This window comes from Mus caroli, chromosome 10, assembly GCF_900094665.2.
Source record: "Mus caroli chromosome 10, CAROLI_EIJ_v1.1, whole genome shotgun sequence".
Taxonomy (NCBI): Eukaryota; Metazoa; Chordata; class Mammalia; order Rodentia; family Muridae; genus Mus; species Mus caroli.
Window position 1 is genome coordinate 70,507,919 of NC_034579.1, and position 13,492 is coordinate 70,521,410.

Below are 13,492 nucleotides of genomic sequence, written 5' to 3' on the forward strand. Positions count from 1 at the left end.
TGGCTGTCCTGGAACTCACTCTGTAGACCAGGATGGCCTTGAACTCAGAAATCTGCCTGCCTCTGTCTCCCAAGAGCTGGGATCAAAGGTGTGCGCCACCATTGCCTGGCTCCAAATAAAATAAATGTCATCTAAAACAATTACAAACAGCAACACAGATGGGGGACACTCCTGACTCTCTGGCCCCAGGAGACAAGGTCTGTGGGCTGTCTCGTGGTGTCTGCAGCTAACAGCTTAAGAAAGGCGAGGGCACAAGGTGGCTCTCAGGAGTGAAGAAAGCGAGGTTCAGGTCTCAGAGTGCCTGGTTGAGAACCTTGTCCTTTTGGGCTTGCTGGTCTGCAGGCGCCTATCCTCTTAGGAAGAACAGATTTCAGTGTTCTGGCACGCTCCTTCCACTTGAGGGAAACAAGGCAATCTGCCCAGACTCTACAGCTAGAAACTCAAAGAAGCACAAGAATGTCCATGTTTCTTCTCTTAGAATGCCTGATTCTGCTTATAATAGAGTCCGCATAGATTTCTAATCAGAGTAAGGGCTGACAGGCACGTCCTTGGTACTTGGTCCACTCACAGAATGAAGCTGTAGTGTGGGCTGAGGCCCTCCAGGGTACCAGGACCAGCAGAGATCCACTGTGGAGGTAAAAAGGTCAGCTCAGGAAGTTTGGGAAGGTCATGAAACACTTGCCCCTCAGGAAGGGAGAGGCTAATTAACATTTCTCAAACCTCAGGGCAGAACTGACCTGTGGGTGGGGACACATCCTGAAGGACACCTTCAGACAAGGGAAGTCCCTGTCACTTCATTCCCTAAAGACCAATCAGTTTAAAGGGTGCACTGTTCCACCAATCATGTTGTGCCTAGTTGCTGATGCTCTCTTCTGCCCCTGGAAACCATATAAAAACTCGCTGAATGGGTTCTGGGGGTCGCCGCCTCTCCTTTGGGTCTGGGAAGACCCCAGTGCACTGGAACAAAAATTCCTCTTGCTTTTTGCATCTATTCCGACTCCACATGGTTCACTCAGGGGCTCCCTGGTAAGCAAAGGCTCCCTGGAGTCTTGCAGAGGGACAGGACTCTGTCCATCAAGTTCTGTCTCAAAGCTCTGTGGCATCAATAGAGTCCCCTGCTCAGGGGCTGGAGCCTAGCTCCCGTGTAGCGGCTCAGCTCCTCCAGCACCAGCTTCTCCTGGTTGTACATCTGGAACACAGCAGTGCACAAGCTCTGGAGGGACTCTGGGGACCTTGTCCCAAGGCAGAGTCCTCCCAGGGTTCACCTCCTTCTGAAGCCTCCCTAACCGCTCCCCCAGGCTCTGCACAAGTCTATCAGCAGCACCTGAACAGAGACTCAAATTGCTGTAGGTAGATGCAAGATACAAAGGACAGGACAGCAGGGAGTGGGCTCCCAAAGGATGGGGGAGAAGCTGGGGTGCACATGGGGCCCAGGGAAGTGTGGGGCAGGGAGGGAGTGGGCATAGACAGGGCTGGGTGGTAGCAGAAGCAGATGGCAATCTACTTTTAATTGGAAAAAAAAAAGTTCTTTCATGGGTGCTGGAGACATGGCTCAGCAGTGGAGAGCACTCATGTTCTCACAGATCGCCTGGGTTTGGTTCCCAGCACCCATATCAGGAAGCTCACAACCACCCGTGGTTCCAGTTTCAGGGGATGTACTCCTTCCTCTGGCCTCTGCAGATAACCAGCACACACACAGTGCCGATAAACTCATGAAGGTACACACCCATAAGCAGAACATCTTAAAACAAACAAACGAAAATTCATTCCGAGCAATAGACTATTACCTACAAACGTAACCCAAGCCTGTTGGACAACATGGTGGGCTTTAAGTGTGGTACCCATTGGCCGTTAGAAGAAATAAACCATGACTTAGCATTATTTGTTGCCAACTAATGGGTAAGGGTTTTTTTTTATTTTTTATTTTTTGTATGTTTTTCTGAACATTAAGTGTCCCTTGACCCTCATCAATAATAGCTAGCATTCGGGGAATTTAACTTTCATCTGCCTGTCCAGGGTGCCTTTCAGGAGTGAAGTATCATGAGGAGCCAGAGCCTTCAATACAAGACCTCACCTTTCCAGGCAGGATGGATGGAGGCTGTAGTTCAGCCTCTTGCCATGGGGTTTCGAGGTGGGGGAGGGAAATGCTGGGCAGCAGCCTAAGGGTTAAGGGTGTATCTGGGGTAGCACACAGCCCCTTGCTCAGGTACCCCTCCTACCTTTTGCCACTCGGCCTCGGAGCTGTGGGTGAAGCCCAGCAGGTGACAGAGTCCATGGGTGGCTGTCACCTGTTGGAGTAATTGACAAGTCAGCTCAGGGGATGATCTACCAGATGGCCGCCCCTTCGGGCTCACAGAGGACCCTTGTAAGACTGAGTTGTCCTAGGCCAGAACCCTGGGGCAGGATACACAGTTGCTGCCCTGGGTTGGAGTTAATGCTCAGTTCTCTCCTGTCTAGGCAAGTGCTACCAGTGAGCTACAATCCCAACCTCTGTCGCCTCCTGTCTAAAACGGAACAATTCACTCAGTTCACTTCATTAGTGTGGAGCAACACTGTTTGGGGTTGAGCCCAGGTAAAAAGAGTTGATTGTCCCTGGCGGTATTGGGAATCTGACTAGATAGAATTAAGCAAGGGTGGATCAAGGTTGTAGTATCAGTGGTCTAGAAGGTTGCAGTGAAGTATTGATTGAATCCAAGAGTTCAAGACCTGGGTGGTATAGTCTACATCTTTTCATGTGTTTACTTATTATTTTTAAATTGTGTTTATGTGCACCTGAGTACAGACATCCTTGAGGCCTGAAGAGGACATCTGATACCTTGGAGCTGGGGGCAGGCAGTTGTAAAATACCTGACACAGATGCTGGGAAGAGAACTCGGGTTCACTAGAAGAACAGTGGCTCCTAATAACCACGGAGCCATCCCTCTAAGCTGTGGCGTAAAACAAGGTCAGGGCACCCATGCAGAGTGGGCATGGTGGTCAGGCAGAGACAGGACAGGACTCGGGTAGGTGGAGGGAGAAGCTGGACGCAGCAGAATCAGTGTCGCCTGCTTCTAACTGCAGACAGGATTGGGCTACAGCCCGCACAAGAAGGGGTAGAACAGAGTCCAGCAGAAGGCACTGAAGATCTACAGCAGATCTGAAGAGGCCACAGCTAATGAAGAGCCCAGCTAATGAAGAGCCTGCATGATGTCTAGCTTTGGCTGACCAGAACACCAATATTTATGGAGAGGACTACTGCAAGCTAAGCTAAAGTTATCTCTAGCAATCTTTAGTACCCTCTAATAACCATTTACTACCAACCTTGGGGTCTGCCCTAATATCCTCATGTTGAGCAGACCACCTCTTGGAAAGCATGGTTAGTCTGACACACTTCTAGCCTCCGCCATCCCTAAAGCCAGGGACACTCAGCAGTTGTATGGGAAACCTACAGAATTGCCACCACCTCCCTGTATACTGTCTAACGTCTGCACCGAAGTCACCGGTGACATGTGCCTTTTGTCTATTCTGGGACTATGAGAGTTCACACAACTCCTTCCATGTTGTACAGTAACCCAAATCTGTTCTTTGGATTCAGTAGCCACCCCTATTTGGCTCAGAATAAACTAGTTTCTTATTTCCTTTAAAGCAGAGGTGTTATTTTATGTCAACTGGCAGTGCCGCTGCTGGCTCTGGGCCACTTCCTTCACAGCAGAGAATTATAACTTTCCCAACTCTGTTTAGCATAGGCTGCACTATCTGAGATCAAGAAGACAGTCAAGGCCAAGGCCTTAACTCTGGGTCACCTCCAGGGCCTGCTTTGGGTCACTCTTCAACTCTAGGAGGCCCACAGACAGCAAGGCTGTGGTTGTTCTGCCAAAGTGGAGTTCTTCTACTGAACACTGGTACATTGCGTCTCTTGTTAGAGTTTCCCCCTCCTGCCTTCAAACTCTGAAGTGTGGAGGCTCCTGTTCTGTTCTGGGTAGTGTAATAAGAAGCCAATCCAGCAAATTTCAATTAGGCAAACATGGTCTCATTTCTAGAGATAAAAGCAGAAGTCCCTGGAACACCCAGGCTTCCCCCCACCCACCCCCCAGTGTGTTCTCCTTCCCAAGTCTGGAGCTTCCTGTCCCATCAATACAAGTGGTATGTGTGGATGCTCATGTGTACACAGGAGTCTCCTCCTCCACCTTCTCTAAGGTTCATTTGAAGTTCGTTTGCGAGCGATCGTGTGTGGCTCCGCATCCGACTGACTTACCATCAGGACATCACAGTAATCCTCACGTTCTCTGCAATGCTGGAGAATGTACTCCACCCCTAGGAAAATGTCTCCCAAATTATAATCATCTGGTGAGTGTGGCTGAGGAAATTCGCCTGCTTTCAGATTCTGAAAAGGAGAAACAGTAGCCAGGTTACAAGGTCCTGGCTCACTTGTTTAGCAGAGAGCACGGGACTCATGACCACAGGATGCTCAAGCTGCATAATGAAGGCTAAGGACCATCAAAGAGTCTGAGGGGGTGGGATGCATAGTTATCACACAGTGACCCTCACATGCTGTTTTTATCAAATTATCTACTTGCCCCCCCACCCCCAGCCCCTCTCAAAGTCACATTCAATATCATTGTATTGGCATATGGACACAATCACACTCTTTCCCCACTTGTGTGCCTGCCATTTTTTTCCTGTTAAGGGAAACAGGCTGGAGAGATGGCTCAGTGGGTAAGAACACTGACTGCTCTTCTGAAGGTCTGAGTTCAATTCCCGGCAATCACATGGCGGCTCACAACCATCCGTTACGAGATCTCACGCCCTCTTCTGGTATGTCTAAAGACAGCTACAGTGTACTTACATATAATAATAAATCTTTGGGCCGGAGCAAGCAGGACTCGAGTAAGCAGGACCAGAGCGAGCAAAGGTCCTGAGTTCAAGTCCCAGCAACCTTATGAAGGCTCACAATCATCTGTACAGCTAGTGTACTCATATACATAAAATAAATATTTTTTTTAAAAAAGAGAGAAGCAGAAAGAACTTTGCTTTGACAGGGGAAGAAACATGTGTATGCTATAATCCACTATATATACAGGAATAAATCCTTCATTAGCTGTGGCCTCTTCAGACATGCTGTAGACCTCTGCTGGACTCTGTTCTACCCCATCTTGTGCGGGCTATAGCCCAATCCTGTCTGCAGTTAGAAGCAGGCAACACTGATTCTACTGCATCCAGCCTCTTCCTCCGCCTACCTCGAGTCCTGTCCTGTCTCTGCCTGATCACCATGCCCACTGTGCACAGGTGCCCTGACCTTGTTTTATGCCACAATCACAAGGCTTAACTTTCCAGGGTTAAGCCTGCATCCTTGGCTCTTTCCTTCTCTTTTCTATCCTTTGAAGCACCATTTACTACCAATTCACTCCCCAAAAGGATTATTCCCATTTCTTCTGCTAACAATGGGGGAAGCTATTTAGACAATGTGGTTCCTTGTAGCTATCTATCGCAAGGGAATCTGTTGATAATGCTTACCAGTTTTTACTTTTCTGTCCAGGCATTTACTACTGAGGTACACTTAAAACTGCAGACACTCTTATTTGAATTTCCTAAGGGCACGGAGTTAGTGAGAGTGGTCCCTGTATAGAGGAATTGTGATGTTTAGGGCTAGACATAGTTAATGGATATATGTCATATTGCTTCATTTCTGTCTTTTATTAGATTGTTTTTTTTGTTTTTTTTTTAAAGATTTATTTATTTATTATATGTAAGTACACTGTAGCTGTCTTCAGACACTCCAGAAGAGGGCGCCAGATCTCGTTACGGATGGTTGTTAGCCACCATGTGGTTGCTGGGATTTGAACTCTGGACCTTTGGAAGAGCAGTCGGGTGCTCTTACCCACTGAGCCATCTCACCAGCCCCAATTAGATTGTTTTTGAGATAGAGAGGATTTTTTTTTTGACCGAGTTTTTCTGTGTAGCCCTGGCTGTCCTGTCAATCACTCTGTAACACCAGGGTGGACTTGAACTCAGAGATCTGCCTTTCTCTGCCTCCCAAGCATTAGGACTAAAGGCGTGTGCCACCACTGCCACCCGGCTGAGAAAGGGGCCTCTTATGTGGATCTTGTCTGGCCTTCAACTAACCAGGCAGACCAAAGGTGGCTTAGAACTCACAAAGATTTGATTGCCTCTGCCTCTTGGATAGATGGGATTAAAGGCATGCACAGTCACACCAGGCTAGACTTCAGTGCATTTCCGGAAAACTTCAAAATCAAAGATAACCAGATCTGCAATGTAATTAACAGGAACTATTCTGGAAGGAAGGTAAGCTGTACGAGAAGAACATATATATGTATATATATATATATTTTTTTTTTACCTCATAAAATGGGAAAGAAAGCACGTCAGTTGGGACATTTTTATTCCTGTAGATCCTATTTATGTTCTGAATAGTCTTGTTGTCAACACAGATGATCCCCAGGTCAAATTTCTTCACTCCTAAGATACTCCTGACTAAATCCATCTTCCTGCGAAGTGGCACTCTTCTGATGGGGACCACCCGCTGCAGATTCTTAATCACCAAACTCATTTCGGGAAGAACACTCAGCCCTTAAAAAAAAATGGTTGGAAGGAACCTGTGGTTAAAGTTCGAGAAAAGACCCGTAACTACTAGAGAGGGATAAGTTATATAAAAACACACACGCGTTCACAATAAAACTTTATTTGATGGGATTTATCTGGTGGCAATGCTAAGGGAAATCACCTTTATTTACGCTAGGAAACTAATAAACAGGGTAGACTGGGCACAACGGGCAGAATAAGGCAGGTGGTTTGGGGCCGTTGCAACGGTGCAGGACCAGGTGAGGATGAGTGTGGGTGAGCAATTGGGGTCGCTGTGGGTCCAGCGTCTCTCCGGCACTCAGGCTGGAGGATCCACGCACGAACGAGGGGCTTCCATGCCGCACAAGGGGGGATCGCCGCGCACTTACCAAAGCCGACCGTGAAGAAGGTCGGGGGTCCGGCGGGCCGCCTGCCGGAAGATCAACAGCAGCACACCCCAGAGAGCGGAAGCCGGATGCGGAGGACCGGAAGTTGGTCCTACGAATTTGATGTCCGTAGTTCACACCCAAGAGCCCGCTCCAGAGGCCGGTGTGTTGCGGTGCCGTGAGCCCGGTAGCGGCTGTACGCAGACTGTGGGCGAGCACAAGCGCTGGCGACAGTGGCCGTATCTGGTGGACCTGCTCCTCCCTCCGCGGCCTCCGCTGTCGCCTGTGTCTTTGCCGAGTTGCTGAAGGCCTGCCTTCACCAGTCTTAGCTTGAAGGCGTCTGTTAGCCTAGCGGCCGGTTTCCGGAGTGTTTAAGCGTCGGGGATAAAAAGCTATTATTTCTAGACCAGGGCATCGCAAGTTCGAGTTACTGGGAGAAAAATGAGATGGTAGGAACCCAAAGCAGTAACATTTTAAATTACGGGTTTTTTTGTTTGTTTGTTTGTTTGTTTTGGCCTTGGAGATAGCAAGAATCTGGTAAGTGATGTGTTCCCGTCTTATTACTGAGGTTTGTTTTTGTTTTTTGTTTTTTTCCCTGAGAAGGTATCAATTGAATAAAATGCTTTGAATTTTTATTTTAATCATAACGGATCAGGTTTCACCTAAGCCTGATGGAGCACACCTGTGGTCCCAGCAGAAGGGAGACCGAGGCAGGAGAAAGGAACTTAAGGTTATGCTTGATTGTAGTGAGCTTGAGGCAAGCCTGGGCTAAGCGAGACCTTGTCTTTAATGAAAAGAAAAAGAAAAAAAAAAAAAAACCAAAACTTTAAACCTCCCTTACACCATAGTTCGTTTCTAATACCCTGTGTCTAAAACCTGTTGATCTGTGAGTGGTCTGCGGTCCGTTGTGCCCTTGCCTTTTAAATAATTGTCCTTAGAATTTCTGTGATTTAAGAGTTGGAGGGAAATGTGATGTCCTAACCTTTTTTTTTCAGGTCATCCTGAGGATGAAGGAGAGCTTCCCCAGGCAACAGATAATTTAAAGAGGAGAGCTACTTGTGTATAGTCCATATTTATTGCCTTCAGATAATTGGGTCAAAGATGCACCCGGTGAACCCCTTCGGAGGGCAGCAGCCCAGTGCTTTTGCGGTATCTTCCAGCACCACGGGAACATATCAGACTAAGTCACCATTTCGATTTGGCCAGCCTTCCCTTTTTGGACAGAACAGCACACCCAGCAAGAGCCTGGGGTTTTCACAAGTACCGAGCTTTGCAACACCCTCTGGAGGAAGCCATTCTTCCTCCTTGCCAGCATTTGGACTCACCCAAACCTCAAGTGTGGGACTCTTCTCTAGTCTCGAATCCACATCTTCTTTCGCAGCTACTTCTGGGCCTTCGAGTTCGTCTGTGCCCGGAAATACGGCATTCAGCTTTAAGTCAACCTCTAGTGTTGGGGTTTTCCCAAGTGGCACTACTTTTGGGCCAGAAACTGGAGAAGTAGCAGGTTCTGGCTTTCGGAAGACGGAATTCAAGTTTAAACCTCTGGAAAATGCAGTCTTCAAACCAATACCGGGGCCTGAGTCAGAGCCAGAAAAAACCCAGAGCCAGATTTCTTCTGGATTTTTTACATTTTCCCATCCCGTTGGTGGTGGGTCTGGAGGCCTGACCCCTTTTTCTTTCCCACAGGTGACAAATAGTTCGGTGACTAGCTCAAGTTTTATCTTTTCGAAACCAGTTACTAGTAATGCACCTGCCTTTGCCTCTGCTTTGACTAACCAAACTGTAGAAGAAGAGAAGAGGGTTTCTACGTCAGCGTTTGGCAGCTCAAACAGTAGCTTCAGTCCTTTCCCCACAGTGTCACCAGGATCTTTGGGGGAGCCCTTCCCGGCTAACAAACCAAGCCTCCGCCAAGGATGTGAGGAAGCCATCTCTCAGGTGGAGCCACTTCCCACCCTCATGAAGGGATTAAAGAGGAAAGAGGACCAGGATCGCTCCCCGAGGAGACATTGCCACGAGGCAGCAGAAGACCCTGACCCCCTGTCCAGGGGCGACCATCCCCCAGATAAACGGCCAGTCCGCCTCAACAGACCCAGGGGAGGTACTTTGTTTGGCCGGACAATACAGGAGGTCTTCAAAAGCAATAAAGAGGCAGGCCGCCTGGGCAGCAAGGAATCCAAGAAGGAGAGTGGCTTCGCGGAACCTGGAGAAAGCGACCACCCGGCCGTCCCAGGAGGGAGTCAGTCTACCCTGGTATCTTCCCGCCTTACAGCTGGGACTAAAGAGGAAGAAGCAGAAGGTAGAGATGAGAAAGAAGGTGCGTCCTAAACATGTGTGTGCCACAAAAGGGTGCTGCCGAGCTCTTGTGTGGTCGGTCCCTCGTGGTCACTTGATTTTAAGTCCCACGATCTTGGCTCTTTATCCCGTGGTGGCTCCTTTTGCCTGGAAGTGTTGTCTCTGACAGACTTATGTGTCTGCTCTCTAAATTCCAGATTCTCTCAGGGGAACGTCTGTGCGCCAGAGTAAGCGAAGAGAGTGCATCTACAGCCTCGGGGGCGTGTCTTCTTTAGAGCTCACAGCCATCCAGTGCAAGAACATCCCCGACTACCTCAACGACAGAGCCATCCTGGAGAAACACTTCAGCAAAATCGCTAAAGTCCAGCGGGTCTTCACCAGACGCAGCAAGAAGCTCGCTGTGATTCATTTTTTCGACCACGTGAGTACTCCCGAGAACTTGCTACCTGTCGCTTTTTCTGCATTGCAAAGAATTACACCCAGGGCTCTGAGCAGGAGATGCAAGCTCCTCACCTCTGAGCCTGTGTTCTGAGTCCTCAACTTGGTCACTTGAAAAAATAATTTTTTTTAAAAATTATTTTTATTTTTTGTGCATGTTTGTCTCTGCACCACTTGCATGTCTGATGCCCCGTCGAGGTCGGAAGAGGGCATCAGATCTTCTGGAACCAGAGTAACAGATGGTTGTAAGCACCATGTGAGTGCTGGAAATAAAACGCAGGCCTCCATCTGGAATTGCAGCAAGTGCTCCTGCCTGCTGCCTGTCTATCTCTCCAGCTCCAACGTCGCGGCTTGCAAACTCTTCCCTTTTCAGCCATAAGTCACTTGCTTGATAGATGGTAGGGAAAGCACTCACGTAGCTTTTCTTTTCTCTTTAAATAGCTCATTCTAGGTTCAGAATTAGTTTTGTGTGACTGTGTGGGGTATGGATCATGATAGAGAAGGAGTATGAGAGGAGGACGAGATTTTAAAGGGGAGGTTGATAAAGAGGATAATGGACATGTGATGTGGAAACAGAAGGGAGACTGGGGATGTAAGGGTATAGGTAAATGGCCAGCAGAGGCCCGGGGCATGATGTAAGGGAAAGGAACCAATTAGAGTGAGGTATAATGATACATGTGTATGAAATGCCATATGAAACCCATTCCTAGGCATGCTTGCTAAAATTACTATTTTTAAATTTTTTTAAACTATTTTTAAAAATGAGTACACTGTTGCTGTCTGCAGACATACCAGAAGAGGCTGTCAGATCCCATTACAGATAGTTGTGAGCCACCATGTGGTTGCTGGGATTTGAACTCAGGACCTCTGGAAGAGCAGTCAGTGCTCTTAACCACTGAGCCATCTCTCCAGCCCCCTGAAATGATTTTTTTTTTTTAATTTTTTCGAGACAGGGTTTCTCTGTGTAGCCCTGGCTGTCCTGGAACTCACTTTGTAGACCAGGCTGGCCTCAAACTCAGAAATCTTCCTGCCTCTGCCTCCCGAGTTCTGGGATTAAAGGTGTGCACCACCACCACCTGGCTTGCATAGTACTTTTTCAAACTTGAATTTTCTGCTTTTGCTTTTGTATTATTTGGCTAATGTCATGGTTAGTCTAAACATTCAAACAATACAGAGAAAAAAAACTCATGATCCTATTCCCTAGAAAAAACTGTTGGGTTTGTAGCATTGGCTCTATGATTTCACCTTGTGTAAATTTATATCTTTGTTATTTTTCTAAGTATTCATACAGAAAGAGGAAACTACATAAAAAGAAACTACTTAAAAAGGAGAGATCATGTTCTCATAACTACTTTCATTTTTGTGTGATGTGTGTGTGTGTGTGTGTGTGTGTGTGTGTGGTGTGTGTGTGTGTGTGTGTGGTGTAGGGGCAGAGGCATATGTCTGGAGGTCAGAGGACACCTTGGTGGAGTGAGCTCTCTCGTTCTACCTTTTTTCGGGGTCTGGGTATTAACCTTGGGTCAGATGCTTCACTCACTGACAGGGCTTGCTACCCCTTCTTGCTGTTGTTTGCCAGTACGTGTCGTGTCTGGAAGGGTCTGTATGTCGCCCGTGCTCTGTCCTGCTTCTGCCTCCCAGGCCCTGGGAGAGCAGGCATGGGCCACCATTCCTAGCTTACAGCTCCTAGTCTGATTTACCGCGTTGTTATTTAGAGATAGGGTCTGGTGGCACACGCCTTTAATCCCAGCACTCGGGAGGCAGAGGCAGGCGAATTTCTGAGTTCGAGGCCAGCCTGGTCTACAGAGTGAGTTCCAGAACAGCCAGGGTTACACAGAGAAACCCTGTCTCGAAAAACAAAACAAAACAAAAAAAAAAAAAATAGAGATAGGGTCTTGCTGTGTTGCCCAGACTCACTTGGAAGTGCAGGGCCCTTACCTCAGTCTTTGGAGGAGTTCAGGATGAGAGGCATGCTGCATTCTATCCAACTAATTGTTGCTGTTTTCTGCAGTGAATAGGAAGCCTGTGATTACTAAATACTACAAAGTGATTTCGTCTGTCTTGTTTATTTGCTTACTCAGCTTTCTCTGCCTTTTGGGGGTGGGGGTGGGGGGTGGGTTTTGGGTTTTGCTCTTGAGTCCTCCCCTGCTTCAGGGCTAGGGATTGAACTGTGGGCCTTGAGCATGCTAGGCACATGCTGTCCAGCCAAGCTGCATCCCAGTGCTCGCCACCCACCCAACTCCAGTAGGTATGCTAGGATGTGGCGTTGCTGTGTAGCTGATGGTCTATGGCTTGGTGTGTTGCCCAGCTTAGTCTTGAAACTGTGAGCAATGTCAGCTTCCCAAGTGCTTCGGTTGTATGTACATATGCCACTGTACCTTGCTTCTTTATTTATCGGATAGTTTTTGTCCTTAGTACAGATCTCAGAGAACAACGTTTTTGTGCCAGAATGTATTCAGTTTGAGGGATTTTATTGTTTATTTCTTCATAATAATTAAAAAAATGAATGGCTTTATATTCATAATTATGTACATTACAGTCACTTTTTTGGACACAAATTCTCTAGCCTAAGCTGGTCTAGAACTTGAAAACATTTTGAATAAGTTATTATTTCTGTATAAGTATTTTGCCTATGTGTATGTCTGTGTACTCCGTATATGCTTGGTGCCTGTGGAGGAGAGAAGAGGATGTTGAATCCTAGAGCTGGGGTTATGGGCAGCTGTGAGCTGCCATGTGGATGCTGGGATCTGAGTCTGGGTCCTCTGGAAGAGCAGCCAGTGTCATAACTGCCAACTCATCTCTCCAGGCCCTGGCCTAGAACCTTTGGCCTTTTCCTTCCCTTTCCTGAGTGGTCTGATTAAAGGTGTGCACAGCCATGCCTGGTGACCATAAAACTATCTATTTCCAGAATGTTCTCATCAGACCAAGCAGACATTCTGTAATCAGTAAGTAGCATCTCTCCACTCTCTGACCAGCCTTTGGTTATCTCTCTTTTTCTATCATTATGAATTTGCCTAGTCTAGGTATTTCATGTATGTGGAACCATACAAGTTGTCTTTATATGTAGCTCATTTCACTTGGCATGTTCTTTCTATATAGTTATATGGATGAGAGCTTGATTCTTTTTGATGGGTGAATACTGTTCTGTTGGGTTGTCCACTCTTTGTTACTATTGTTACAACACGACTCTTGTGTTGTTGCAGTGGGCTATTGTGAATGCTTGGTGTATTGGTATCTGTTTGCAGCACTGACTGCTGTAATTTTGTGTGTGTGTGTGTGTGTGTATTCTTGGCCATAGAGTTGCTATATTTTATGATCCACATTTTTAAAAAAAATGTTATATATGGGGCTAGAGAAATGGCTCAGTAGTTAAGAGCACTTGCTACTCTTATAGAGGGCTGAGGTTCAGTTCCCAGAACCGAGATGGTGACTCATAACCAGCTGTAACTCCAGTCCTAGTGGATCCAGGTAGTACATGTGAACTGCACCCTCAAACCCACAGGCAAAACACTCACGTGCAAAAATTAAAAATAAGTACAATCTAAAATGTTAGTGTGTATATATCTGTGTGTATATTTTAATGCTTGTTGTTTTGGGAGACAGTTTCATGTAGTCCAGGCTGACTTCAAAATTGCTATGTTGCTGACAGTGATCTTAACACACACTCACTCTCTCTCTCTCTCTCTCTCGCTCTCTCTCTTTCTGTTTCTCCTCCTCTTCTCCTCCTCCTCCTCTTCTCCTCCTCCTTCTCCTTTTTCTCTTTTCTTCCTCCTTCTCCTTCTTCTCCTCCTCCTCCTTGTCCCTCTCCTACTACTCCCCCC

At 47.2% G+C, this 13,492-nt stretch overlaps 2 protein-coding genes across 5 annotated transcripts in view; one reads left to right on the top strand and one right to left on the bottom strand.

Annotated features, from left to right (window-relative positions):
• Positions 1-80: 80 nt before the first annotated feature.
• On the bottom strand, positions 81-7,033 carry Ybey (ybeY metalloendoribonuclease). 3 transcript variants are annotated; one of them, XM_029482597.1, is made up of 5 exons: positions 6,948-7,033; positions 6,338-6,567; positions 4,235-4,363; positions 2,220-2,288; positions 81-627 (listed from the first exon to the last, which is right to left on the bottom strand). In XM_029482597.1, the coding sequence occupies exons 2-5, from the start codon at positions 6,545-6,547 to the stop codon at positions 565-567; spliced, it is 471 nt and encodes a 156-aa protein (XP_029338457.1). In that variant the 5' UTR covers positions 6,548-6,567; positions 6,948-7,033; the 3' UTR covers positions 81-564. The 3 variants fall into 3 exon arrangements, with proteins under 3 accessions (XP_029338457.1, XP_021030865.1, XP_029338456.1); XM_021175206.2 differs by lacking the exon at positions 81-627 and adding an exon at positions 833-1,189; XM_029482596.1 differs by lacking the exon at positions 81-627 and adding an exon at positions 833-1,189 and having other exon boundaries at positions 6,338-6,593; positions 6,948-6,981.
• A 22-nt stretch (positions 7,034-7,055) lies between these two features.
• Positions 7,056-13,492, top strand: part of Mcm3ap (minichromosome maintenance complex component 3 associated protein) — a 46,962-nt gene continuing 40,525 nt past the window's right edge. The window contains exons 1-3 of one of the 2 annotated variants that reach the window (XM_021173988.2): positions 7,056-7,393; positions 7,940-9,258; positions 9,434-9,657. In XM_021173988.2, coding sequence (XP_021029647.1) covers positions 8,046-9,258; positions 9,434-9,657 — 1,437 coding nt within the window. In that variant the 5' untranslated portion in view covers positions 7,056-7,393; positions 7,940-8,045. Of the gene's footprint in view, positions 7,482-7,939; positions 9,259-9,433; positions 9,658-13,492 lie in introns of both variants that reach the window. The other variant, XM_021173990.2, reaches the window with a different exon arrangement.

Excerpts from the sequence above, each read along its gene's own strand:
- Ybey (XM_021175206.2), bottom strand. The coding sequence starts at position 6,547 with ATGAGTTTGGTGATTAAGAATCTGCAGCGGGTGGTCCCCATCAGAAGA. Across the intron at positions 4,364-6,337 it reads TTTCTTTCCCATTTTATGAG|AATCTGAAAGCAGGCGAATT; the intron begins GTAAAAAAAAAA and ends TCTCCTTTTCAG. Across the intron at positions 2,289-4,234 it reads ATTACTGTGATGTCCTGATG|GTGACAGCCACCCATGGACT; the intron begins GTAAGTCAGTCG and ends TTACTCCAACAG.